The sequence below is a fragment of the Dromiciops gliroides genome, chromosome 2, assembly GCF_019393635.1.
Source record: "Dromiciops gliroides isolate mDroGli1 chromosome 2, mDroGli1.pri, whole genome shotgun sequence".
Classification (NCBI taxonomy): Eukaryota; Metazoa; Chordata; class Mammalia; order Microbiotheria; family Microbiotheriidae; genus Dromiciops; species Dromiciops gliroides.
The window spans coordinates 281,361,928-281,387,794 of record NC_057862.1 but is presented as its reverse complement, the minus strand read 5'-3'; the positions used below and the strand labels follow the sequence as shown (position 1 = coordinate 281,387,794).

Genomic DNA, 25,867 nt, shown 5'->3' with positions numbered 1-25,867 from the left:
TGTGAAAGGGAGAGAATGGAGGAGGTCAAGCTGTTCTCTAAAGGCCCTTCTTCCCCTCACATTGTGATGCAGTGAGTGTGGGCTCTCCACAATGCTGCTTTCCAGGAACGGCAGAGGCAAGCATCCATTTCAAACTGTCTAATGTTAGATCTCAGCCAGAGGAAAAATGAGTTGCCTGTTTAATGTAACCCAAAGTGGCTCTCTGCTCAGGGGATGTGTAGGTACCAGCCCCAAATCACCCATTTCATTCATTGCCTCTGGGAAGCACTCCAAGAGCCATCTCCCCATCCAAGAGCACAGAATGCCAAAGACACAGAGTTACTCCCCAGGCAACCGCCCCTTCCCCCCAGGCTTCCTCCTGCTTCAGTGGGAGCCTTCTTTCTTGGTTGTTTGGAATGAGCCTTGTGCTGAGGGTTGAGATTGGGATTTTAGTCCCCGCTCACTATAAATCTCTGGCTTTTCCTTTAAGCTTTAAGTCAGTCAGTCAATAAACAGCCAGTAAATATTTATTAAGCAAAAGTCCCTGCCCTCAAGGAGCTCACAATCTAATGAGGAGACAATAATCAAACAAATATGTGAAAACTACATACAGGGAAGAAGTGGGGAATAATTAAAAGAAGGAAGGCATTAGAATCCTGAGGAATTGCGAAATGCAGGGAGAGCAATCCAGGCATGGGGAACAGCCAGACAAAAGCCCCAGAGCGAAGAGATAAAGTGTCTTATTTGGGAAACGGTAAGGAAGCAAGTGTCACTGGATCTAAGAGCACATGGAAGAAGACTCAGAAAGGTAAGAATGGCCTCAGTTAAGAAGGGCTTTGAATGCCAAAAGAGAATTTTCTCTTTGATCAGGGAGCCAGTGGGGAGTTACTGGAGTTTATAGGGTAGGGGTGTAGGAGAGCGACATGATCAGACCTGCCTTTCAAGAAAATTACTTTAGTGGCTGAAAGGAGGATGGATTGGAATGGGGAGAGACATGAGGCAGGCAGACCCAGCCACAGGCTATTGCAGTAATCCAGGTGTCAGAGGAGAGAAGGGGACATGTTTGAGAGATGCTGAAGAGGTGAAATCTACAGGCCTTGGCAATAAATTACACATGAGAAGTGAGGAAACAAGGATGATGCCTAGATTAGGAGCATAAGGGACCGGGAGAATGGTGTTGCCCTTTATAGTAGGAGGGAAGGATGGAGTGAGGTTTAAGGGGAAGAGATAATGAGTTCAATTTTGGATATGTTGAGGTTAAGATGTTTATTGGGCATCTAGTTCAGGATGTCTAAAAGTCAGCTAGAGATGTGAGATTAGAAGGCACCAGAGAATTTAAGACAGGATAGGTAGATTTAAGAACCATAGACATAAGAGATGGGTAATTAAATCCACAGGAGCTGGTGAGATTACATAGTAAAGGAGAGAGGGAAGAAGAGGGCCCAGATCAGAACCCTGTGGGATATCTATGATTAAAAGGCATGACCGGGATGAGGATGATCAAAGGATACTGAGAAAGTGGTCAAATAGGTAGGAAGAGAAACAGGGGAGATCGTTGTCCCAGAATCCTGGAGAGAAGAGTATCAGAGTCAGAGGGTCAATCAATAAACATTTATTAAGCACCTCCTATGCACCAGGTAGTGTGCTAAGTGCTGGAGATATAAGAAAGACATAAGACAATCCCTGCTTCAAAGGACCTAACAAGAAGCTGAGAAGAGGGACTGAAGTGGGGGTTACCCACCGTGGTGGCATCACGAAGTCCTGCAGTCAAGGGTGGCAGATGATTCAAGGAAGTGAGAGTTTCAGAGTTGATTTAGTCTTGCAGAATGATAGATTTCTGGGAGCATCTAGGTGGCCTAGTGGATAGATCACCAGCCCTGGATACAGGAGGACATGAGTTCAAATCCAGCTGCAGACACTTTGCTTCCCTGAGCTATAGGTAGACCACCCACCCTCAGTGGGATTATTGTCTTGGAGTCCAGTTAGGCAAACTTCCATTTGGACTTTTGGACATTTAACCACATCCATGCTTTAAGGAAAATGATTAGACTCATGCTACCCAGACAAGGGGTGCTGGTCTGGGTCAGTCCAATGATCACTCCTTTCTGCGCTTCCCTTCCCATCCCCTCTTCACCCAAGACTTGAGGCAAGATTTCCCTGTCTTTGGCTTTGGGTACCACTCTCTGACTAGAGAGACTGTTTGGCTCCTGTTTCTTCCACAGAACCAAGAAGTCACCTGGAGGAGACTTGGTGTCTTCTTTCTGTGTCAGTAAATCTCCTCTAAGAGACATTACATAGGAAGCCAACCTTGGAATCAAGAAGGCCTAGGTTCATGTCCACCTTCTGATCCATATTGACTGTGACCTTGGGCAAGTCTCTTCACTTCTGTGCCCCAGTCAGTTCTCTAAGTCTTCCAAGTAGCTGATCTGCACCAGTGGAAGGAGTTTCCACATCGGGAAACCACAGGCCCAGACCATTTCTCCCCATCTCTCTCTCCCCCCCCCCCCAAAATCATTCTGCTAAAAATGTCCTCTCTTGCCCCACACATTGTTAGGAGACTTTCCATACACATTCAATGACTTTGCTCCTTCCAAAATAATTCTATAAACTTTCAAGTTCATCTGTTACAAATATGAGACTGCAAGATGCAGGTGACAAAAGGTATTGAAGAAAGAATTAGGCATTTCATCAAGGAAGCTTGCTTTGTTCCCGTCATGCAAAAAGAAACTAATTTTTGACAAAGGGGGAGGGTTGACAGTAAGTTGACTTTAAAGTGTAACTTGAAGATTCTAGATGTTTAGAGTAACGGCCCTTGGTATACAGCATAGGCATCCCCAGCCAGAATGATGCTACTTTCTCAAGTATGCTGTAGGAACAAGGTCATTTCCTCACACTGGTGGTCCAGGGCACCCCCACGGGCCTAAGGTTGAAGCCACTTATAGAAATATCCTCACGTCTATCCCCCACCTCAACACGAAAATCTTCTCCATTGCCTAAAATTATATTATTAAAAAGCTTATTCAATTCAATACAGCTTACCTCTTTTATTGTCTGTTATGTGCGAGGCACAAAGACAAAATAAAAAGCAATCCCATGCTAATTCTATTGGGGGAATTGGAGATGCATCACTTAAGCGAATATAGAATAACCATGAGATAATTTGAAGAACAAGATAGCAATAGCAATGAGGCCTCCCAAAAGAGGTGGTAACTGAATCAAACCTTGAGAAAAGCGGAAAGGTGAAGAGGGAGTAAGTACATTCCAAATATGTGGAACAACATACACAAAAGCATGAACACAAGAGACAGAGCGCCAAGTTCGGGAGCCACCAAGCAGTTGATTTTAGTTTCCTCATGGAAACTAAAGGAGGTAATGGTGAAACATCTGGAAAGTTAGACTGGAGACACACTGAAAGGCTTTAATGGTCAAGCTGAGGAACTCATTTTTATCCTAGAGGCAGTAGTGAGCCATTGAAGATTCTTGATCAGTAACATTGAAAGACTTGTACTTTAGGAAAATTCTTTTGGTAGCTATTGGAGGATGAATTGGAGAATCAGAGAGACTAAAAGCAGGAAATCCAATTGGGAGGCTATTGCAGTAATCTAGGTGAGAGGTGATGAGGAAATGAACTAGTATGTCAGTATGGAGAGAAGAGAAAATGCTAGAGTTGTTCTCTATGTAAAATTATTATAAGTTGGCAGTTGATTGGATATGGAGGGTCTGAGGGTGACTCTAAGACTGCAGACCTCTGTCAGTGGAAAGGTTATGGCTTATTCAACAGATATAGGAAATTTAGATTTAGAGGAAGAGGATAATGAGTACCGTGTTGAACATGTTGAATGTGAGATGCCTGTAAGACACCTAAATGGAGCAAGCCATCAAGCAGTTGGTGATGCCAGACTGGAGCTCAGGAGTTTTAGGAACTGGATAGGTAGATTTGGAAATCATCTGCATTACAATGACAATTGAACCTATTGGAGCTGATGAGAATACCCAGAGAGATGTTATAGAGGGAGGAGAAGCAGGTTCATCTGGGTCAGAGCCTTGGAGCCAGAGAGAGATACCAACGATGACCAGGACCTAAAGCCTTTTCAGGTTTTAAGAGCCTTCCCCCCCATTCTCTGTGGCTTATACAAATGCAGCTAGCAGAGGGAGAGGTCTTTGCTTAAGCTTACATCAGCTCAAACATAGTTATTAAAGTGGGAAGGGACCTTAATGATCATCTTTCATCACAAATATCTGAAAGTCTTTTTCATTAAAGTCCCATTTTTTCCACTGAAAGATTATGTTGAGTTTTGCTGGGTAGGTGATTCTTGGTTGTAATCCCATTTCCTTTGCCCTTTGGAATATCATATTCCATGCCCTCCTGTCCTTTAATGTAGAAGCTGCTAGATCTTGTGCTATCCTGACTGGGGCTCCACAGTCCTTGAATTCTTTCTTTTTGGCAGCTTGCAATATTTTCTCCTTGACCTGAGAGCTCTGGAATTTGGCTATAATATTCCTAGGAGTTTTCCTTTTGGGATCTCTTTCTGGAGGTGATTGGTAGATTCTTTCAATTTCTATTTTAGCTTCTTCTTCTAGAATTTCAGGGCAATTTTCCCTGAGAATATCTTGGAAGATGGTGTCTAAGCTCTTTCCTTGATCATGGTTTTCAGGTAGACCAATGATTTTCAAATTCTCTCTCCTGGACCTATTTTCCAGGTCAGCAGTTTTTCCCAGAAGATATTTCACATTGCCCTCTATTTTTTTATTCATTTGGTTTCTCATAAAGTCACTAGCTTCCATTTGTTCAGTCCTAATTCTTAGGCAATTATTTTCATCAGAGAGCTTTTGTACCTCCTTTTCCATTTGGCCAATTTGACTTTTCAAGCTGTTGACTTTTTTCTCATATCTTTCCTGCATCCCCCTCATTTCTCTTTCCATTTTTTCCTCTATTTCTCTAACTTTATCTTCAAAGTCCTTTTTGAGTGCCTCTATGGACTGAGACCAATTCATATTTTTCTTGGAAGCTTTAGCTATAGGGGCCCTGATGTTGACGTTTTCCTCTGAGGGTGCCCCTTGGTCTTCCTTGTTACTGAAGAAACTTTCTATGGTCCTCACCTTTCTCTGTCTGCCCATCTTGCCTTTCTTTTACTTGACTTTTAGCTCCTTAAAGTGGGGCACTGTTTCCAGGCTGCAGTATCCCAAGCTTCAGAATTCCCAGGTGGAATTTAAGGAGGAGGAAATTAAGATTTAAGGAGGATCAGGTTCTTCACTCACCTGGCCTGTTCCCTGGTATGTAGATGACACCAGACCAACTTGCCAATCAACCAGCTTTGTGTGTTGTGGTTGTTAGCTCAGATGAGCCTCTGCCCCTCCCCCACCTGGGCCACTGCTACTCAAGCCTACCACTTGGTTCTCAGTAGGGGTATAGAATCCAAGTTCTGCCTCAGCACCAGCATAGACCCCTGTAGTCTTCCCCCTGCCCAGGGCTCAGCCCACTCACCAGACTGTGAGCTTAGTTCCAGACGACACTGGTGCTTCAGCTGATTCAGAGGCTCTGGGGGGGTCTGCTTCTCTGGTGAGGCCTTCCTGGGAGTGGATTGGATCTGTGTCAGGGTGACTGTGGGGCTGGGCCCGACTCCTGTATCAGCACAGCAGCTCCCTCCTTCTGACCTTCCAAGCCGTTCTTGGGTAGATGATTTCAGCATCTTGTTCTGTGAGTTTTGCTGCTCTGGGCATTTTCCTATGGCGCTATTTGGATGTTTTTTGGAGCGATCGTGTCATGAGTTCAGGAGCTCACTGCCTTTCCTCCACCATCAGGCCCTGGGCCACCCGAAGACACAAAGACCAAAAAAAAAAAAAAAAATCCAGCCTGCAGTTTTCATTAGGCACATGTGAAAGGTTCCTTAATGATCATCTAATCCAAGTCTGGATCTTACAGATGGGGAAACTGAGGCCCAAAGGAAAGAGAGAACTTGTCTAAGGTCACTCAGTGATTTAACAGCAGAGTCTCCTGACTCCTCTATCCAGGGGCCTTTTCCATTCTGACTGTAGTAGCAGACAAAGCCCCATGGGAAAGAATAAAGTTAGTAGGTTCAGGCCAAATACAAAATTGAGTGACTTCCTCAATGACTGGCACTGCTACAACCAATCTATAGCTCAGCTTCCAATCTATAACTCAGAAAGAGCATCATTCATCACTTTCCCTGGCTCCTTCCCACTCCCTCTTGACTGGGTCTTAACCATTCCCACAGTGATGATGTTTATCAGTTATTTACATCACACATCTCAGAAACTCATCCGTTGAGACTTTCCTGCCCATTCATTCCTTGGTGATGGGAGAACAAACCTGGAATGGCTTGAGCAAGTTGTGGTGTTCTGGCCCCTAAGGCAGGAGCAGTCCAGTTCTGGGGAAATGGAGAGAAATGTGATGGGCAAGGCCACTTTGGCTACTGAGGCAGCAGAAGAAAAAGTGAAGCGTGATGTGTCACTGTTAAGCCCACAAAGGCTCCTGAGAGATTACAACCTAAGTACTATTTGATGGCTAACAAAAACGGGCTTGCTGAAGTGTCAGTCCCAAGCAAGCTGGGAGAGGATTAGGCAGGAAAGGTGATTGTGGGGATGGGGGGAGGCCGCTGGAGAAGGGCATGTTCAGTCAGATGTCAGCGTGCTCTGGAAGGGAGTTCTCCTCTCTGAACCCAGCCTATTTATTCCTTCGGGCCCCCTTCCTCCCATTGATGGCCAGCCATTCTGGGCCTGAGCCTCCTTACAGATAGAGTTGGCCACAGAGGCAGGGATCTGGAGAAACAGTGCTTGTCGGGCCTCTAGTAAATGCCACTGGACTATCCCATCTTATTCACTCTCCTAAAAAATACTGACATAGGACTTGGCCCCAAAGAGTAGAAGCCCTGAAAATGGCCTTGCTTTCTCTCCTCATAGAGCTGTTTATTCATGACTGACCAAAAAAAAAATTGCATCACTTAAAGCCAGCCCATGACAAATGCTCTGATGTAACTGAGCAACTGTGTCGTCTTTCCAGGCAGGGACTTTTATCAGGAACGTGTGTGTCTCTGTGTGTGCGTGTGTGTGTGTGTGTGTGTGTGTGTGTCTGTGTCTGTGTCTGTGTGTGTCTGTGTGTGTCTGTGTGTGTCTGTGTGTGTCTGTGCGTGTGTTTTTGCTCTGCTCCCACAGAGCTCTGTTTAATCAGTGACTTCCTAGGACCAAGCTGCAGCTGGAGTGTTATTCCAAGAAACTCGGCAACAGATGGTTTATGGAGGAGCTAGAAAGATCTGGGAGTAGCTTTGGGACAAGAGCCCCTTGCTGAGAACATACACTGAGCAAAACCCCACTGGAGAAAGTTTGCACATCATCTCATCCTTGGAGGTTGGGAAGGGTTCAGAGGCTCTGCTTCTCTATGATCTGCACACACACACACACACATCATACTCACATCCAGGTCTGTTGGCTTCTTTCTCCCTGAGTTCTCCATTTTCCTATGTGGAAACTAGTAGAGCTAAGAACTATGCCAGTCAAGTCAGACATCTCTGTCTGCCAGGGCTTGCTCATCCCAGCTCCTAGAAAGCTGACATTGCTTCATGGCCTTGGGACCCTTTGGCCCACTCCCCAGACCGGAGTCACCCGCCCCTGCCTAGAAGCCACTCCCCAGCCTTCCAACTTAGAATCAGCTCCCAGGACTTTCACTTGGCTGCCCTTGTCCCTGATGCTCTGAACACAAAATCAGCATCAAAAGATCTTCATTTAGGTATCCTCTTCCTTTCAGTATTCAGCACCCATCCCCCATACACTCTATGCACTCCACTCTACTCTTCAGCCCACAGGCCTGACCACTCCCAGAATGATCAACACTTTTTCCCCCGGGGCAATGAGGGTTAAGTGACTTGCCCAGTATCACACAGGTAGTAAGTGTCAAGTGTCAAGTGTCTTGAGGCCAGACTTGAACCCAGGTCATTCCGAATTCAGAGCCAGCGTTTTATCCACTGTGCTACCTAGCTGTCCCAATCAACACTCTTTAAATAATTTCCTAGCAATAGCCCTCCTACCTGTTATTTATCAGTTCCCTCCCCAACCTCTAGGCTTAGTTTGGTTTTTTGGTTTTGGGGGTTTTTTTTGGGTGGGGCAATGAGGGTTAAGTGACTTGCCCAGGGTCACACAGCCAGTAAGTGTCAAGTGTCTGAGGCCAGATTTGAACTCAGGTACTCCTGAATCCAGGGCTGGTACTCTGTTCACTGCGCCACTTAGCTGCCCCTAGGCTTAGTTTTTAATGTGGAAAACAAAAATTGTATCAAAGTTGTCATTTGACAAGAGGAATTTACTGATACTCTAAGTGCCAGAGCTTTAATAATATGGAAAGACATTAATAAAAGATTTACAAACTGGAGAAGTGTGTGCAGGAGTGCAGACACGTAACTAGACAGCAACCCACCCCTGTGGCCTTCTGTGCCCAGCTGTCTGCTTCCTTTCTTCTTCCCACCATTCTCAGGCTTAACATGTTCATGCTGTATTAGCCTAAGAAGTAAAAAAATCTCATTGCTAGATGAGAAGGAAAGTAAACCAAAGGTTTTAGCCAAGGGTTTTGCTTCCTCACCAGTCAGTCAGATGTATGTTTACTGAGTATTTACTAGGGGCTGTGTCCCCAGCTTTGTGATGCACTGTGGCAGAGAAGAGCTAGGCAGGAGATTTGGGGATGGAATGAGCAGGCTTTTGTTTTCAGGAATCTCACAGTTTGCTTAGAGAGATAAGATCCCACATAGGAAACCAAAAATGACATGGGGCAGCTAGGTGGAGCAATGGATAGAGCACGGGCCGGGGTTCAGGAGGACCTGAGTTCAAATCTGGCCTCAGACACTTGACACTTACTAGCTGTGTGACCCTGGGCAAGTCACTTAGCCCTCACTGACCCGCAATAAAAAAAGAAAGAAAGAAAGAAAGAAAGAAAAAGAAAAAAAGAGTGATATCAGGCATCATGTGATAGGCTCCAGACTGAGGGGCATAAATGGAGTTCAGAGCAGGGGGAGGTCACTGTAGAGAAGAGCAGTTGGAGGGAAGGATCAGGACCAAGGTTTGACTAGGCTGATGGAAGAAAGAAGGGTTTATAGGTAGGAACGCCCACAGGGGTGAAGACACAGTGTGGCATAGTGTAGAGAACAGACCTGCCACAAATGCTCACTAGCTGGCTGAGTGACTCTTGACGAATCAAATCCCGTGATACTTAACAGTTGTATGAATTCAACAAGGCAATCTCTCTGGACCTGAGTTTCTTCATCTGTATAATGAGGAGCTAGACTCAACCTGTACAGATCCTTCCAGCCCTAAGTTTATGATCCTATAAACCCAGCAGATGCTAGAGCAAAGTAACAAGACTGGCTTGACTGGAACAGAGGGTGTGTGCTGAAGAGCATGGGGTGGGAGCCAAGGGTTGGATGGATAGAAGATTCAGCTCGGTTTTTGTTGGTGGACATACATCAACCAAAGAGTTTGGGGTTCTGCATTGACATTTCTGACCCAGGCCCAGTGGGACAGGATAACATGGGCTGAACTCTTGACCTGTAACCAAAAGGTGGTGATGGGATTAGACCTTGGGTCATGGTTTCTCCCTCCTGCATCTCCCTTTGGTGGTTGACCTTCCTGAGACGTGGTGGTTGGGGGTGGTTGGTGTCCAGGTAACCCATCTTCCCAGAAGAGAAGGCAGGTCACTTCCTAGGACTGGCTTCACTACCCTATACAGTGAATCTTACGATTTGAATCTCAGAAGAACTCGAATAACTCTGATCAGTATCGCTGTCCTAATGAGGACATTCCGCTTGGCCTAGAAGTGTCTCCTGTAGCTGAGTGGGAGCTGCTATTCAGGAATCTTGTCTTGAGGGAACTGCCTAGGCTGGAAGCCAGGCAGTACCACAAGAGCCAGGCAGAATGACAAAGGTTGTGATTCTTCATTCACCAAAGCCAGGTGCCAGAGTGGACCAGTGGTTAGAGACACAGGCCGAGTACTGTGGGAATAGACTTCTGGGCCAGGCCCCACCCCCGAGTTTGCCACATTTCCCTTAAGAGCCATCATGTGGAAGAAGGAAGAGGCAAGTTCTGCTTGGCCCCAGCAGTCAGAGCTGAGGCCAATGGTTAAAAGATGCTGGGGAGCTGGTTTCAGCTCAGTAGAAGGAAGAGTTTTATAACAGAAGTGGGCTGGGCTGCTTCATGAGGCCACCTATCAGGGCTGGTGGAGAGGGTATCCCTGTGCTGTGCGGGAGCATGGACTATGTGGCTTCTGGAAGGTTTTGTGAATGGAGGCCCTGAGTAGGGACTTCTCCCATTCATGCAGACTTACTCAGCTCAGCAGTTGTGGTTGGCACTTAAAGCATCTCTGGAGGGCCTCCAGTCAAGGGAATTTCTAGTCCCTGTTTGCAAATGTTACTGCAGGGGCAGCACGATAGAGCTATTATAACCCCACATCCTGGCCCCCCTGAACGAGGTTCCAAGAGCAAATAGCAGCATTTTGTGTTTGACCTCCCCAATCCCCCTTGCCTTTTTCCAGCAAAGCCTGATCCTGACCTTCAGGCTTCAGTACGGATAGAAAACTCAGAAGGTTACAGCTGGAAGGAACTCTAGAAAGGGTCTTCAGTCCTCAGAACTAGTCCCCAAATTTAGGAGTCAGTTAAGTTTTTCAAGTTTGAAGGATGGAGATAGAGAAGTAGAAGGAAGACAGCCTCTTGCCACAGGGCATTTGTTTCTTCATTCAAGCTCAGCCACAAAGGGGAGTCGGGAAAATTCTTGATGGACTCTCTAGAAAGGCTTAAAGTGCTTGTTGTGGGGAAGATGGACACAGACGCCCTGGTGACCAGTAACCTCTCCTTTGTTCCTGCCCTTTAAGTTAAGGAAGGAATGGAATTAAAGCCCAATCTGGTGCAGTAGTGCTTGAGGAGAAGCCAGACAGGAGCCTACTGCAGTGTGTGAGGAGTGTGGATTACGAGAAAGAACAAAATACACTTCTGGACTAGAATAGAGACTAGGCCAAGGTGTTCCTGCTGTCAGGGCTGTCTGGGAATAAGGCAAAGATGTAGAGTGGCTGACCTCTGGAAGAGAATTCAGAAAAAGGAAGGGGCCTTGATAGATGGGAAACTGACGAATTGGTGCAGAGGTGCTTAAATGCTGACTCCGGGGCAGCCTGAGATGAGGCTGGTTCTTCGTAGCTGCCGGTCTCCAATAGAGTTCTTAAGGGTGGGGGGGATTCATGTTGCAGGAAAGCCAGTAGCTGAGACACAGGGGGTGGTTGCTTCCTCTGGGGTCTCCCACTGTGGATAGAAGAGGAGAGGTTTGGGGTGTCCAGGTGACAGTACTTACTCTCAGAACTTGGTGGTTTGGCCTCAAAGCAGAAGCATGTCAACCAGCAGCTCAGGGGATACCTTTTACCTGGTAAGGAGAATGCCTTAGCCCCATCCCGAGGCTAAGAGAATGAGGTGAAGGACAGAAGAGGCTCCTTAGAGAACCCAGAAAACTGAAGAGTCAGCACTGATGCCCCATCTTTCTCACTCTCTTGTTTTGTTTTATTTTTGAGTAGGAGCTTTGGTCACTGGACCTTTGATTTCATTGGTATTGGGAATTCTTTTTGGTTTTTGGTTCTGTTTTGTTTTGTTTTAGTGAGGCAGTTGGGGTTAAGTGACTTGCCCAGGGTCACACAGCTAGTAAGTGTTAAGTGTCTGAGGCCGGATTTGAACTCAGGTCCTCCTGACTCCAGGGCCGGTGCTTTATCCACTGTGCCACCTAGCTTCCCTGGTACTGGCAATTTTTGATGAGGATCCCCCCATTACCAGAGCATATATGCAACTGCCTGCAACTTATGGTGTAACCTGGGGCACTGCAAGGTTGAAGGATTGGCCCAGGGTCACACAGTCTGTCAGAAGCAGAATTTGAACCAGGTCTTACTGGCTAAATCCGGCCCTGTATCCAGTATGCCTCTGATGACACTGTGGTTATTGTGACAATTATTCCGATAATCACAGTTCACATTTCTATGTCACTTAAAGATCTATAAAGTCCTTTCCTCACAACCTATAAAGTAGGGTACAACACATACCTCTCCTTCCCATATCTCCATTTTGCAGATGAGAAGCCTGAAACTGAGAAAGTCGCCTATCGTTCCAGGCCCAAACAGATTAGAGCCCAAATCCCAAAGCGCTTACTTCTTGGCCGGGAATTAGCGTATTCATAAGACTGTGGGTTTGGAGGTAGAAGAGATCATAGATGTCATTTAGTCTTACCTTTTTGTTTTCCAGATGGGGGAGCTGAGCTCAGAGAGGTTAAATGTCATGATAAAAAGTAGCCGAGCTGAAATATGACCCCAGCCATCTACCCCCTCCCCCCACTGACTTTTGGCATCATGCCCATGAGCATGGGCTGATAACTGGAGGCCAGGAGCAAGAGAAGGGCTGTGGGTGTTCTGGGAGGCAGTGTTTGCTACCCTCTCATTTCTCAGTGACCCCCCCTGGGAATAGAGAGGGGGTAGTTCTCATAGTCAACTCGGTAAGGTGGGAAATCTTTCTTGTGTTTCCTCAGGTTAGAAATCTGTGCTACATGGTGACAAGGCGAGAGAAAATGAAACACTCCATCTGCAAACTTCAGGAACAAATATTCCACCTTCAGATGAGACTTATTGAAAAGGATCTTTATCGAGGTAGGAGCCCCTTCCTGGGACTGGAGATAGCTGGGTTGCCCTTTCCCAGGCCTCTGCAGCCCTTAGACAAAGCAGCAGTAGACAGAGAACCTCCCCCTGCCCCCGTTCTCCCCTCTTTCCAGTTGAAAACTTAGGCTGGATGCTCCCAATTGCCCTTAACCTTCGGGAGATGAGTATTTCAGCCAGTTGCAAATGTACAAAGACCGAGGGATGGGGAGGTGGGGAGATGGGCATCAGGATCAGGTATCAGGACTCCCAGACTGGACCTTTATTGAATGGCTTCTCTCTGCCGGGCCTGTGCTTGACCGCACTGTAGAGAAAATGGGAAGAAGTCAAGTCAGTCCTTGATCACAGAAGACAGAAGAAAAGCGCTCCTGCCCCTTCCTCAAGGAGTTCACAGTCTCCCCAGGAAGCTGAGACACTAAATAGCTACCTAGTATTCTATTAATGCTCATTTGGATACAAACAAGTGGTCTCTGGGATGGACAGTAAGTGCTTTGGGCAGGCAGGAAGGGGAGTGATCAGTGTTGACTTGAGCTATCAGGGAAGGCTTCATAGAGGAGACAGCTCTTAAGCTGTGCCTCAAAGGGCAGGCAGGATGGGTCAGTAGAAGCTTTGGGGGCCTTCTGCAAAACAGGAGAAGCTACTGGCTCCCCTGGTCTTCCCCCACCCCCCAGCCCCCAGATTCCCTCAAGAGCATTGTTTGTGATTAAGCCTGTAACTGTCGGACTATGCAGAACTGCCCTCTAGGGACTGTCCAGGGTGGGACTGCTGGCTGGGAACTGCTAGCAAACCAGTCTCAGGCGGTCCTCGGCTTGGCCAGAGACAGAGCTCAGAGCCGAATTCCAAGAAGATTTGGGGAGGAGGGGTCCACGATTCTTGTCTCCACTTTCCCTTCCTCGGGCCGTCTCCTCCCATCTGGGTTCAGATGGCACCCTCGGAGCCGTTGAGAACAGAGGGCCAGGGGACACATCTGGGCTGGCAAACTGGAGGAACAGTTGTCCTGGCACTGGCAGCAGTTTGCCTCAGGCTTGGGAGAGAATCAAAGGTTAAGCATTAATGTTTTGGCTTCTGGATTCCATGTTCTTTGGGCTCTGACAGCTTGAGTTGTTTATAGCCCAGTGAGCCCCAGCCCCAGTGCCCCTGACAGAAAACAACCCGCCCAGGCAGTCAGTCTTTGGGGTTTGGTTAGATTGTCCTTCAGATGCCGCTGGCCCAACTTCTCCCCTAGTCCCTCCCATCCTGCTCCAAAATTCTTTGAGTCTGGGAGTCAGACTTGGCTCCTGCTCTTGCTAATTACCATCATTGTCTTTATTATTAATAAGCCTGAAATGCAGCAACAAGCAGCCAGCCAGTGAGAGAGGGGGGAGGGAGCCTGGTGGCCCCCTCCCCCTTCCCCACACCAAGGCTCAGGCCCATAAGCTGAGAGCCACAGAGCCCTCTTCCAGCATCTGGCCCCTTGGCCTGCAGCTCCAGCACAGTTGTTGTGTTTGTGGTCTGGACCCGTATCAAGCTGGGTCACATGGGCAGAGGGGAAGGTGGGGGGAAGGGGAGGGGAGGGCTCGTCTCAGAACTGTTGGGGACGGAGTGTTCTTTCACAAAGCTTCCCTCTGACTTGTTGAGTCGGAAAGCCACGTACGGAGGGGGAGCTAGATGATACTGGCGCTTACAGCAGGACCACCCTCCCAGTTCCCTGGGAAAAGCTGTCGGGGAAAGGGGGTGGGGTGGGGAGGGGAGTTTGGGGGAAGGGCAGTGTCCCATAGGAGACTGCTTTAATAGGGCAAACTTTCCAGGGACCACATTGAAGCTGGAAAGAGGGAGCCATTAGGGGAAGTTCTTTGTGGCCTAGGTTAGGAAGACTGAGAACAGGGCAGCTGACCTCAGCACTTTCTACCTTCTGCAGAGCACAGCCTTTTAATACTACCCACTGCCCTGACAGGGGAAAGAGAGAGAGAGAGAGAGAGCCAGCATAACACCCGTTTTACATGCAGAGAAACTGAGGCATGGGAGTGTAGACTGATTCACCCAGTGAATTCAGGCTGGCTTGTTTGACCCTCCCCCAGGAGACTCCCATTTTATAGGGTGCCCCTCTGTTAAATACCTTAACACAAAGCAGTAAAGCTTTAGTAGAGGAATTTGAGTCATCAGCAATAAACTGAGAAAAGAGGAAATGTTCTGGGGGTTCTGGAAGAGGTAGAAGCCCTTCGTGCTATAGCTATCTTCATCAACTATCAATCTATCACAGTAAAGCTGGAGGGTCTTCAGTGCTCACCCAGTCCAAACCCTACCACAGCATACCTGTTTGAAGTGAGGGAGAGCTCACCACCTCCCAAGGCAAGCACTTCCTCCCATTGTTAGGAGGTTCACACCAAAGCTGAACTTGCCTGTTTTCCACTTTTACTCCCAATGCCTCAGTTTCTTCATCTGCAAAGTAGAGGTGAAAGAAACTTCCATCCTCAGGGGAATCACCTGGTCTTTGTAAAGCAGAGTCAAGGTGAACATCCCCCAAGAGACCTGCCCTTTGCCAGTGGAGGAGAAATAGTTCTGTTGGAGCTCAATGGGTGGCTTAGCGCCTGATCATAGGAGAGGGCAAAGCAGCACCATCCTGTGAAAAGTGCGGCATGCTTGGGCGGATTAAGAAACGGGCCTTAAAAGGCAGTTATGACATCAGCTCGTTCCTGGGAGTCAGGAGACCTCAGTTATGTGGTGTGGGCTCTTCTACTAAGTCACTGTGAGACCTTGGGCAAGTCTCATCCCATCAAGGGGTTGGACCTGATGACCCAAGATCCCTTCCACCTTTAACATGTAATTCTAAGACATAGAAAGGAGCTTTTGAGGTCATCTAATCCAAGCACCCCATTTTAGAGCTCAAGAGACCGAGGTCTAAAGGGATTAAATGTCTTACACAAGGTTCTACAAGGAGTTGTGTCCGAAAGGAATCTGAACCCAAATTCTCTAACTACAAACCCAGTGCTTTTTCTGCCACCCTCTTCTGCCTCTTTTGAATCATCCCTAGCCTGCTACATCTGTAGAATTTCCTGATCTTCCCTCATTTAACTTTTCTTTTCAGTTCAATAAACCTTTACTTAGCATTTCCAGTAGGGCCAGACTAAGTGATGAGGAGGGAGGAAGAGTGGGCGGGTTCAGGGGATAGGGGAATGATGGGTGAAGGGAAATGTAGAAAACAATTAGAGAATAAGAGAGGACTGTGTATCATAGCAGTGATGACAGCTAACATTTATATAGCCCCTTAAGGTTTGCAATGAATTTACAAACATTTCCCCATTTGTTTCTCACAAGAACCCACTGAGGTAAGTTCTACAGGTACTATTATCCCCATTTTATAGATCAGGTAACTGAGACCCCATGGCATTGGTTCTCCTGGGTGAGACAAACATTCTGATCAAAGGTTCAGTGAGTGTGGGGTGTAGGTGGTGACTGGAAGGAAACCAGCCTGGCTAGAGCAGATAGTTCACATAGGAGAGGGGTGCGAGATGAGGTTAGAAAGGTAGGTTGAGGGCAGCTCACAGAGGCCTCGAATGCCAAGCTAAAAGAGTTGAGGTTTATCCTAGAGGCAATGGGAAAATATTACCTGACTTTAATGCAGAGGACTTTATCCATCAAAAGCTTCCCATCTGATGCCCCACACCATGCTTGGGAAGGGCAACCTAACACCTTCCCCCCCAGTCTGTGCTTCTCGAACCAGAAATTCCTTCCCCTACCCACACCCCTCATTATCCCAAAGACTCACATGGCAGGCAGGCTATTCTTTCTTCTGCCTACTGAAAGCAGAGAAAAATTCTCTGCTGTTGTGGGACTGGAGGTGTGGAAACACATGGGCAGTTCCCTCACATCAAGCTGGAGTTTCCCCTCTCCCAAGTCTCCTTCCAAACCCAGCTCAGCCCCAGGGGACTTGGCCCTGCTCATTAACAACACAGGCCAAGTTGAGAGGCCCTCGCTCACTAAGGTGGTGGCTGACTGCTTCATTATGATATCATTCAGCCTGATTGGCACCATTTGGTTAAGTTATTATGATTGGTTGCGTCATGCCAAGGTATTATAACTCCCAAGTACTCGAAGAAACCATTAATTATTGGGATGTTGCCCTTTCACGTATGCATGTGATTTCATCGTTTCTGGGTTTGTATATAGAATGAGGGGGTTTCACATCACACACAGGCCTAGAGTCAGGATAGCCCCTCACAACTTGGCTCTAAACGATGTTGTCAGGTTTGTTCAACACCACTCCCCTTCACACACTCCACAGGCCAACCAAAATAGTCCTTGTGTTCCCTCCCCCTAGGCTTTGCATGGGCTGTCCCCTATGCAAGGAATGGACCCCCTCTCACCTCTGCCTTTTATAATACACCTGGCCTCCTGAGTTACCCTCTTTAGAACAGGCCAGGGGCAGCTAGGTGGTGCAGTGGATAAAGCACCGGCCTTGGATTCAGGAGTACCTGAGTTCAAATCCGGCCTCAGACACTTGACTTACTAGCTGTGTGACCCTAGGCAAGTCACTTAACCCCCATTGCCCAGCAAAAAAAAAAGAAAAAGAACAGGCCAACAGGGGCAGCTAGGTGGTACAGTGGATAGAGTACCAGTCCTGGAGTCAGGAGGACCTGAGTTCAAATCCGGCCTCAGACACTTAACACTTACTAGCTGTGTGACCCTAGGCAAGTCACTTAACTCCAATTGCCTCGCCAAAAAAAAAAAAAGAACAGGCCAACAAAAGTGATTCCTTTTAAGTAGAAAATCTCCAGTGGTCAGACTTCAAGCCCACCTGAGCTGGCGGCCCCGCCCCCCCAGGCAGCCTGCAGGTTTCCATCAGCCTGGGCAGTGCATTCTCCCACTGACCAGAATCCTGCTCTTTGTTTGGAGGAGGTGACCTTTTGTCCAAACAGAGTCAAATTTTCATCTGCATGGTTGTTAAGCTGAATGAATTTCTTAGACTGTAGTGTGGAGAATTATGGTTTAGGAAGGGACCAGGGCTCAAGAAACATGCTGGTTGGTGTCCTGGGAAAAGAGTGAGACTGGAGGGGCACTGCTTCTCATGATAGCTCTGCCTCCTGATTCATTCAACAGCAAAAGCCAGCGAGAACATTTGTCTTAATTGTAGCCCTGGACATGATGAAGATGAAGTCCCAAGGATCATAGATTTAGAGCTAGCTGCAGGGGATCTTAGAGTTCATCCAATCTAATTCCCTCTTTTTACAGAAAAGGAAATTGAGGCCAAGAAAGGTGGAGTGGAGGACACACAATTGTTAAGCAGCAGAACTGAGATTCAAACCCAGATACTCTGATTAGGAGTCTCGGGCTCTTTCCCCTATACCTGGTTGCTTCTCCTGGAAGAAGATTGTGAGGGCAAGACTAAAGCTTGAGGAAATGACAGAAGAATCAGTGATCACACTGCAGCGTTGAGGGGAACCAGCTCCCTCAAGAGGCGGAAGCAGAGCAGGAAATAAATCTAATTGTGCCCAGTAGAGAACTAACTGGGCAGGGAAGGGCTGAAGGGCTTTCTTCCACCGCGTATGACTGGGGATCCCCTTTGAGTATAAAGATAGGTGTGGTAGGAAATGTACATGTGTACCTCTGTCTCTGCCTGACCAGAATTCTATCCCTACTTTAAGGCCCAACTCAGGTGCTACTAGCCCATCCACGAAGCCTTCCCTGAGCTCTCCTGTTATCTCTTTTGTTCCTCTCTTATGGTGCTTGTATTAAAGTCCAGTGAGAGGAAGACAACCCATAAGGGAAGGGACAGACTGACTCTTGGTCATGCTTTCCCCACAGCACAAAACATAGTAAATACCTGTTGAATTGAAGTCTCTGGAGGGAGTTTTCACTTCCAAAAAGGTCTTGAATTGTCTTTGATTCCCTATAGATGCTCAATGAGACCACTGGCCTCCTCTCCCCTCCACCTACAGGAATCATCAGAAGAAGTAGCAGACGACCCCCCACACCCTGATCCAAATGACCTTCACCTAGCTTGGATCAGAGGCATGAGCTGGCAGTGAGAGAAGCCCTTTGTAGAAGGGGACTTTACCAGAGGAGGCCAGAAACTAGCCTGGGTAAAAAGGGAGGGAGGGGAGGGCAAGAGCCGGGGGTTAGAGGATGAAGAGTGGGAAGAGTCATCTGTCAGCCCATCCTCGGCCCATTTTAATGCCTCATGAGAGTGTTAAGGTCTAAAATTCTAGCTAAACTATCTAAAATATCTAATGAGTGGTCGCCAATAAATTATAAGCTTTAGCAAGAGTTAGACTTTTAAGCATTTATTAAGGAGAATAAGAATTTGGTAAAGAGAGAGAGAAAGGCCTAGATTCCTATCTATTAAAGCGAGAGCACATTTCTAGCTCCGCTCTCCACCAGAGTCCAAAGGGAAGAGCCTGAGACCGAGCGCCAGTCTCTTCCTTCCTCCTCCCACTCGCCCGCGTCACTTCCTGACGCCAAAGAGAAGACTCCTGGTCTTGCCCTCAAAAACCTTCGCTTCATGGGTGGAACTCTTCTACAGTAGGTCTCCAGCAGGTGGCGTCATTCCAATCGTTACAAGAGGATCTCCCTGAGGTTGTCATGCAATCTTCAGTCTCTGAAAAGAGAAAATCCCAGGGCTAACCTGTCCTCTACTTAGACCTTCTCCTTTAGGACTCACTGGAAGTTGGGGGAGGGGTTGTTTTGTTGTTTGATCTGGGAGTCTTTTTTTAAACATTTTAATGTCTCAGAAATACTGTTTTAAAAAAAGACAAATCGGGGGCAGCTAGGTGGCCCAGTGGATAGAGTACTGGCCCTGGAGTCAGGAGGACCTGAGTTCAAATTTGGCCTCAGACACTTGACACTTACTAGCTGTGTGATCCTGGGCAAGTCACTTAACCCCAATTGCCTCAACAACAACAACAACAACAACAAAAGACAAATCAATCTGTTAGCTTTCTCTTAGATGGGCCTGGCAATGAAAAAAAAAAAGCCTTAACATAAGTAGAATTGATTGTAAAGTCTGCTTCTTCCAACAGCTGCAATAACTTTGGCTGTTCTCAGGGTTCACCTTCTGCAGAAGAACCTCCTTTGGGCCTGTCAGAGATTCCCCATCTCATCTTGTTTTTTAAACAAAGCCACCCTTCCCGTCAGCTCCCTTAAAAAAGCTACCAAATGTTTTCAAGAGTTTCATAGATTTTTTTGTTGGAGAAAGTACCCGTGAGCTAAAGTAGCTGTTTAATGTGCTTGGGGGAGGGGGGGGGGCAGGCAAGTGACTTGCTCAGGGTCACACAGCTAGTAAGTGGTAAGTGTCTGGGGTCAAATTTGAACTCAAGTCCACCTAAATCCAGGGCTAGTGCTTTATCCACTGTGCCACCCAGCTGCCATAGTTGGGTGTGCGTGCACACACATGCAAATATACCCACTGTTTGTAGATTCCTATGTACAACAGTCTTGAGGAAGATAAATATAGGCAGGATGTGGTTCTGACCTTCAAGGAGCTGACACCTTAATACATGCCAAAGATCTATTTGTAAATCCCTCTCCATACTTTCCCATCCATTCTCCTCTCCATAGGTCCCACGGCTAACCGTCCCTTTAAAGGCCAAATCCAAGGTATAGTTCAAGTGTGTGAACTATCCTTGGGTTTGGGCCTCATCAGGGAGGCAGGGAGGTGGAATTCATCCCTTGGCAGAGTCACACAAGAAGGTAGAGAAGGTCACCATCAAATGTCTAATTATTTCATACTTCCTAAAAGCATAAGCATTTGATGAAAATACCAAAGTGTGCATAATAGTCTTTCCTGATTGAAATATCATTCTGGGCTCACCATGTGAAATAGCGACAGCAATGATAACTCACGTTTCTTTGCTTATTAAGATGGGACACGCACAAAAATAGATGGGACACATCTGCAGGTGTTCCTCACAACCTCTGTTGTAGATAATGCAAGCATTATTCACACTTTAAATATGAAGAAAGTTAGGCTTGGAGTGAGAAAGGGATGGGACACAAAACCCCACGGATGGGGCGGGGGATGGTTCTCACCTGCTTGCCTCATTATCCATGCCAGAAAATTTATAGGAATTTCACCATTTGGCAAACTCCCCTTCTTGTAAGCATGTTGCTCAAAAACTCAAGGGAAAAAAGCCAAATAGAACTTTCAACATCTAATGGAGCTAAAAGTTATTGACACCTGCCAGTGAGTCATTCCTTCCCCTAAAGACCTACATGACCTCAGTCACTCAGGAGTCAGACATCTCATAATTCCAGCAGGAGCTGTGACTCCACAGTGTCACTCTCCTAAAACTCTCCCAAGACTCCCAGCAGGTATAGTGAACTAGTAGTTCTCAGGCCCTTCCCATCACTCTACCCACAGCTCCCTATGACTCTCACTGGCTCTTTTTCCAGAGGAATATCCTGTCTCTATAATACACAATGTATAATATAAAATACATAAGGTTACAAAATACAGTTCTCAAGCATTGGGGGGGGGCGGGGCAAGGAGGGTTAAGTGACTTGCCCAGGGTCACACAGCTAGTAAGTGTCAAGTGTCTGAGGCTGGATTTGAACTCAGGTCCTCCTGAATCCAGGGTCAGTGCTTTATCCACTTTGCCACCTAGCTGCCCCCTCTCAAGCATTTTTAAACCAATTTAGAAACCCCAGGTTTAAAACTCCAGACTTAAAAGTTCTCTTAGGAGTCAGGTTAACTCACAAAAGACCTACTTCTTTCACCTTCAGACATCACTGATTGCAGGTTGGGTTAGGATATCTATACACTCACGTGTGGCCTTTTCCCAATACCCAGGAGCTGTTTTTCCCCTTACCCCCCCCCCCTTCCCACAGGTCTAGAAACTTGGCTAATTTCCTCCTTGATTGTTGCACCAGTCCTGGGAGTGTCTATGGGGAGAAAACCCTATGAAATTTTTCATTGTCATTGGCTGTTTCCCCTATTATCCAGGGTAAAGGGAGCTGAGCACCCTTTTGGTTTACAGCGAAATAAAAGGGGAAGACAACTTCATAACTCCTGACATGACATGTCCCTATGACATACACTTTATTGTAAAATTCCCCTACTTGAGTATCTTCACATCATTATCAAGTGCAAACTCAGCCTCACATTCCTGGCCCTCCATGATCTGGTCCCAGCCTACTCTCCCACCTTATCTCTCTCTTATTATTCCCCCAACACACCACACTGGTGCAAGTCTCTGCACATTCATTCATGCACTCTGCATCTCTCTCTCTCTCTCACACACACACACACACACACACACACACACACACGGCACATGCCCACCCCTTGGCTCCCTCTCTTTCTAAATCTTACTCATTCTCTGATAAAGCTAGAACGGGAGGCAGAGTGGCCTCCTCTAAACCCCCATGGCCTTTATTGTTTGTATGATGTATCCCACTAGGTTTGATACCTTATTTTGTTCTCTTGTTCTTTTCTTTATTTCTCACACAAAGCTATATAAACACTTGGGATACTGAGATCCCAGTTTCCTGCCTCCCACCCTCCTCACTACCCCACACAGCACAGAGCGGGGTCCGTGGGGGCTTCCTAACTGCTTGTTGGTTTGCCGCTGGTACATAGCAGGGTCCTCTGGACCAAGGGAAGACCCAGAATCTGTATTCAGGTGCAATCTGCTTAAATTCAGTTTTAGAGAGAGTCCTATATAGCCTTGTCTTCATGTTACTGAATAAGATTTATGGGCTTATAGTAGGCATGTTTAATATGAACTTTGACTTTGTTTTCAGAATGTTTTTAAGCAGTAGGAAAGCACCCCTCCCCATATTTAGCTCCTGTGAGCAACTAGCCTGTAGCACTGACCCTCACACACACACACACACACACACACACACACACACACACACACACACACACCCCCTCAGGGATTCTTTGTAGGTATTTTTCTGGTGATAAGAACAGAGTTCCCAAGTGTTACCTGAGACCTTGACCCTAAGTCCCATGGCCAGACCTCTCTCTGAAGGTTAAAGTCATAGCCCCCTCTGATACATGGAAGGAACGGCTGTGTAGATTGGCACTGAGAGATTGGGCTCCCATTAGGAACCCTTAGCATCTCCCTCAGCTGGAGCAGAGGACTCTGCACACATCACACATGTTGGTTGAGTGCATTGGGGCAGAGTTTTTTTTTAATCAGATGATCTGAGAAACTTAGATTTCCCCAATTCTCTATTGCTCCCAAATCACAGGAAGTATGATGCAGACTTACACACCTCCTCTAGAAAGTTTGTGCTAGAGTAACTATTTCCCTCTCTCTTTCTATGTCCATCCAACACAGAACAACCTGGGAAGAGAAGCAAGGGGAAGAAGAATGACTCCAAATGGAAAGGAAGGGATAGCAGGAAGGCCAGCCCTGAAAAGAAAGAGAAAATGAAGCCAGGCAATGAGCTGGTCCTGGGGCAGCTCGGTAAGTGGCCTTGACCCACTGCAGGATCCAGGCTCTCAGGCAAGAGAAACATCACCAATGCTACCAAAGATGCTGGAGTGATGAAGCCATCACATGTGGCCTCTCTGTCTCTGTCTCTCTCTCTCTCTCTCTCTGTCTCTCTCTCTCTCTCTCACACACACACACACACACACACACACACACATATTATACATATACACATGCATACATACATGTTTCTAGGGCCTGACAACCCCAAAGGTTCACCCAGTTAGAAAGAAATGAATGTCTCCACCCCGATCATTTATTCCTGAGAGACAGCAGAACCAAGAGGAGATTGTGGGTTTGTGGGTGAGGTGCCAAGAAGGAACATAAGTGTCCAAAGGATCACAAGTCTGATTACTTACAGACATGCAAGTGTGTGGTTCCCCAGCCCTGCCATCCCACCAGCACACTGTGTTCTGCGTACCCTGACTAGAACCCAGATATACTAGGTTTATATCTGCCTTTATATCTGGTTGTTGTTGCTAAGCAGATATGCACAGAGGCCAAGTGAGAAGGAGACCTTGGAGCAGTCATTCACACGCAGTCTGGACTATGTCCCTCTACTTCATTGACCCAAAGGACATTGTGATTAGGCAAGTTTGTTAACTCTCCATGCCTGGATTAGAAGTTTGCTGAACTGATTATGTTAAGGAGAGCCCTATATTTCTTTCCTAAACATAGGTGACCAAACCAATATTGGGGTCATAGGAACTTCCCAGTACATAGGCAGGTCAATCAGGGGTCAAACTTGAAGCCAGTCCTCACTGTCATTTTTTTTGCAGTAAAATGAATATAGAAATCCAATAGCAAAGCTCAGCCATGAGGATTTAGGTGCATTTGGCTACCTGTCTTCTCTGACTGCCCCTTTATTTTTTATTTTTTAAATTTCTCATCCTAGGACAGTATATGATAAGGTTGGGTGCCCCACTTTGAGCATGCTGCAATAAAAAGAATACTGAATCTGGAGTCAGAGGACCTGAGCTTGAACCTTGGTCACACCAATTTTTTTTTTTTTAAGTGAAGCAATTGGGGTTAAGTGACTTGCCCAGGGTCACACAGCTAGAAAGTCTTAAGTGTCTGAGGCCGGTTTTGAACTCAGGTACTCCTGACTCCAGGGCCAATGCTCTATCCTCTGCACCACCTAGCTGCCCCAGTCACACCAATTATTGATAGTGTGACTTAGGGCAAATCACTTCCCCTCTGTGGGCCTCAGTTTCCTCCTCTGTAAAATGAGAGTTGGACTAGACAACCTCTGAGGCCCTTTCTGACTCTGATTTCACTGGTATAAGGAACTCCTTGCAACTTAAAGTCTTAATTACCCAGAGCCCTGAGAAGTCAAGAGACTTCCTTAGGGTCCCAGAGCCAGTGCCTCTCCAAGTCAGGATTTGCATTGAGGTCCTCCTGACTTCCAAGTTGGATCTCCTGTGATCCCTCATCCCATCCCAAATAAAGGACAGGGTGAGAGAGAGTGTGTCTTCTGATTTCTGAGTCACTCGATTCTGAATCAGCTTCTGGGAATGGAGTCAGAGACACCAGCCCATTCCACACAGGCCAGGGACCAGTGTCAAAGTGGAACCCCAAATCAGCCCCCTCTTCCCTGAACTGTAGCAATCTCTTTGGACCAAGCATATTTTTTCTGGGCTCCGAATGCCAACACATCATCTCCCGTGTTTGCACCTTCAGGTCACAACACGTATGTACCATGAAACTGGGGAGAGGGCATCAGGGAGCTCGAGAGGGAAAAACCAGGTCTGAGCTGAAGGACTGGGATATGACCAGGACGGTCCCTTCTCCCCAGACTACAGTCAGAGGCCCAGCATCCTGGGGAAAGAGCCAAGAATCCTCCACTCCCAGCTCCATCCTGTTGGGACTTTGTGGTCAGGTCAGCAGAGAGGCCTGGGGAGGGCAGGTGGGTGTATTCTCAAGGGAGGTGGTGGAGGTGTCTCCCTGGCTTCTTCAGAGTCAAGTATACCCAGTAGCAAGATTGAAGGGGAACAGACTTGTCAGCAGGTAGACAGTTGGCAGCATCTCCAGGATAACAGCAACCTGGTGTCATAGAGTACAAGCCCAAAAGATGTTAGAATCTTAGAATTACAGATTTGTCAAAGCCAGCAGGAACCACGGAACACAGGACTGAGAACTAATAATAGAGAACCGAGGCAGCCAGAACTGGGAGGAAACTCAGAACGTAAACCATAGCTGTCAGAAATATGTAGGGTCTTAAAGATCAACCAACCTACTCATTTTTACAGATGGGGAAACTGAGGCCCAGAGAGGAGATGGTTCTTGCCCAAAGTCACACAGCAAGCCAGTGGTTCAATTGGTACTACTACCTGGTTCTTTATGCTATCATCCGTAGATGTTTTTACACCTCCTTATCCAGAATTTCACATTTGGCCAGATATAGCAATAGGCAGTGTTTACTTTGGGCTTACATCTTGTGGCTGGGGTCTTCCCCTCATGGCTGATGTGAAACAGCAGGGTGGTATAACCAGAGACCCCATACAGCTGTGACAGCATCACTCCTTCCTTGAAACAACCATCACCATCTGCAGAGAGAAGAAAAGTATCATTTTATAACCTCCAACACAGTAGACATTTTGGGGTTGTTTGTTTGTTTGTTTGTTTTGAAATGGGCCGGACTCGGCCATGCCTAGCAGGCAAAAATCCGTTACTCAAGGAAGAGTTAGAAGGTAAATTCCCTCTCCCTGACTCCCTTGTGGATAGGGTTAGGCATCTTCTTTAAGTAGATGGGGCGGTTGAGGGTTGTTGTGCCAGTTCTGCCCCACAGACCCCAAGAGTA

General features: G+C 47.0%; 1 protein-coding gene and 1 long non-coding RNA gene across 9 annotated transcripts in view; one reads left to right on the top strand and one right to left on the bottom strand.

Moving 5' to 3' along the window:
• The window catches only part of JADE2 (jade family PHD finger 2), a 210,288-nt gene that overhangs the window by 174,445 nt on the left and 9,976 nt on the right, over positions 1-25,867 (top strand). For 7 of the 8 annotated variants that reach the window (XM_043983149.1, XM_043983153.1, XM_043983148.1 and 4 more), the window contains 2 exons: positions 12,526-12,643; positions 22,912-23,040. In XM_043983149.1, the coding sequence (XP_043839084.1) occupies positions 12,526-12,643; positions 22,912-23,040 (247 nt within the window). The remainder of the gene's footprint in view (positions 1-12,525; positions 12,644-22,911; positions 23,041-25,867) is intronic. The other variant, XM_043983154.1, reaches the window with a different exon arrangement.
• On the bottom strand, positions 12,650-25,616 carry LOC122740662. Its single transcript, XR_006354763.1, has 3 exons — positions 25,500-25,616; positions 13,438-13,673; positions 12,650-12,953 (listed from the first exon to the last, which is right to left on the bottom strand). It is a non-coding gene; the product is annotated as an uncharacterized LOC122740662 (long non-coding RNA).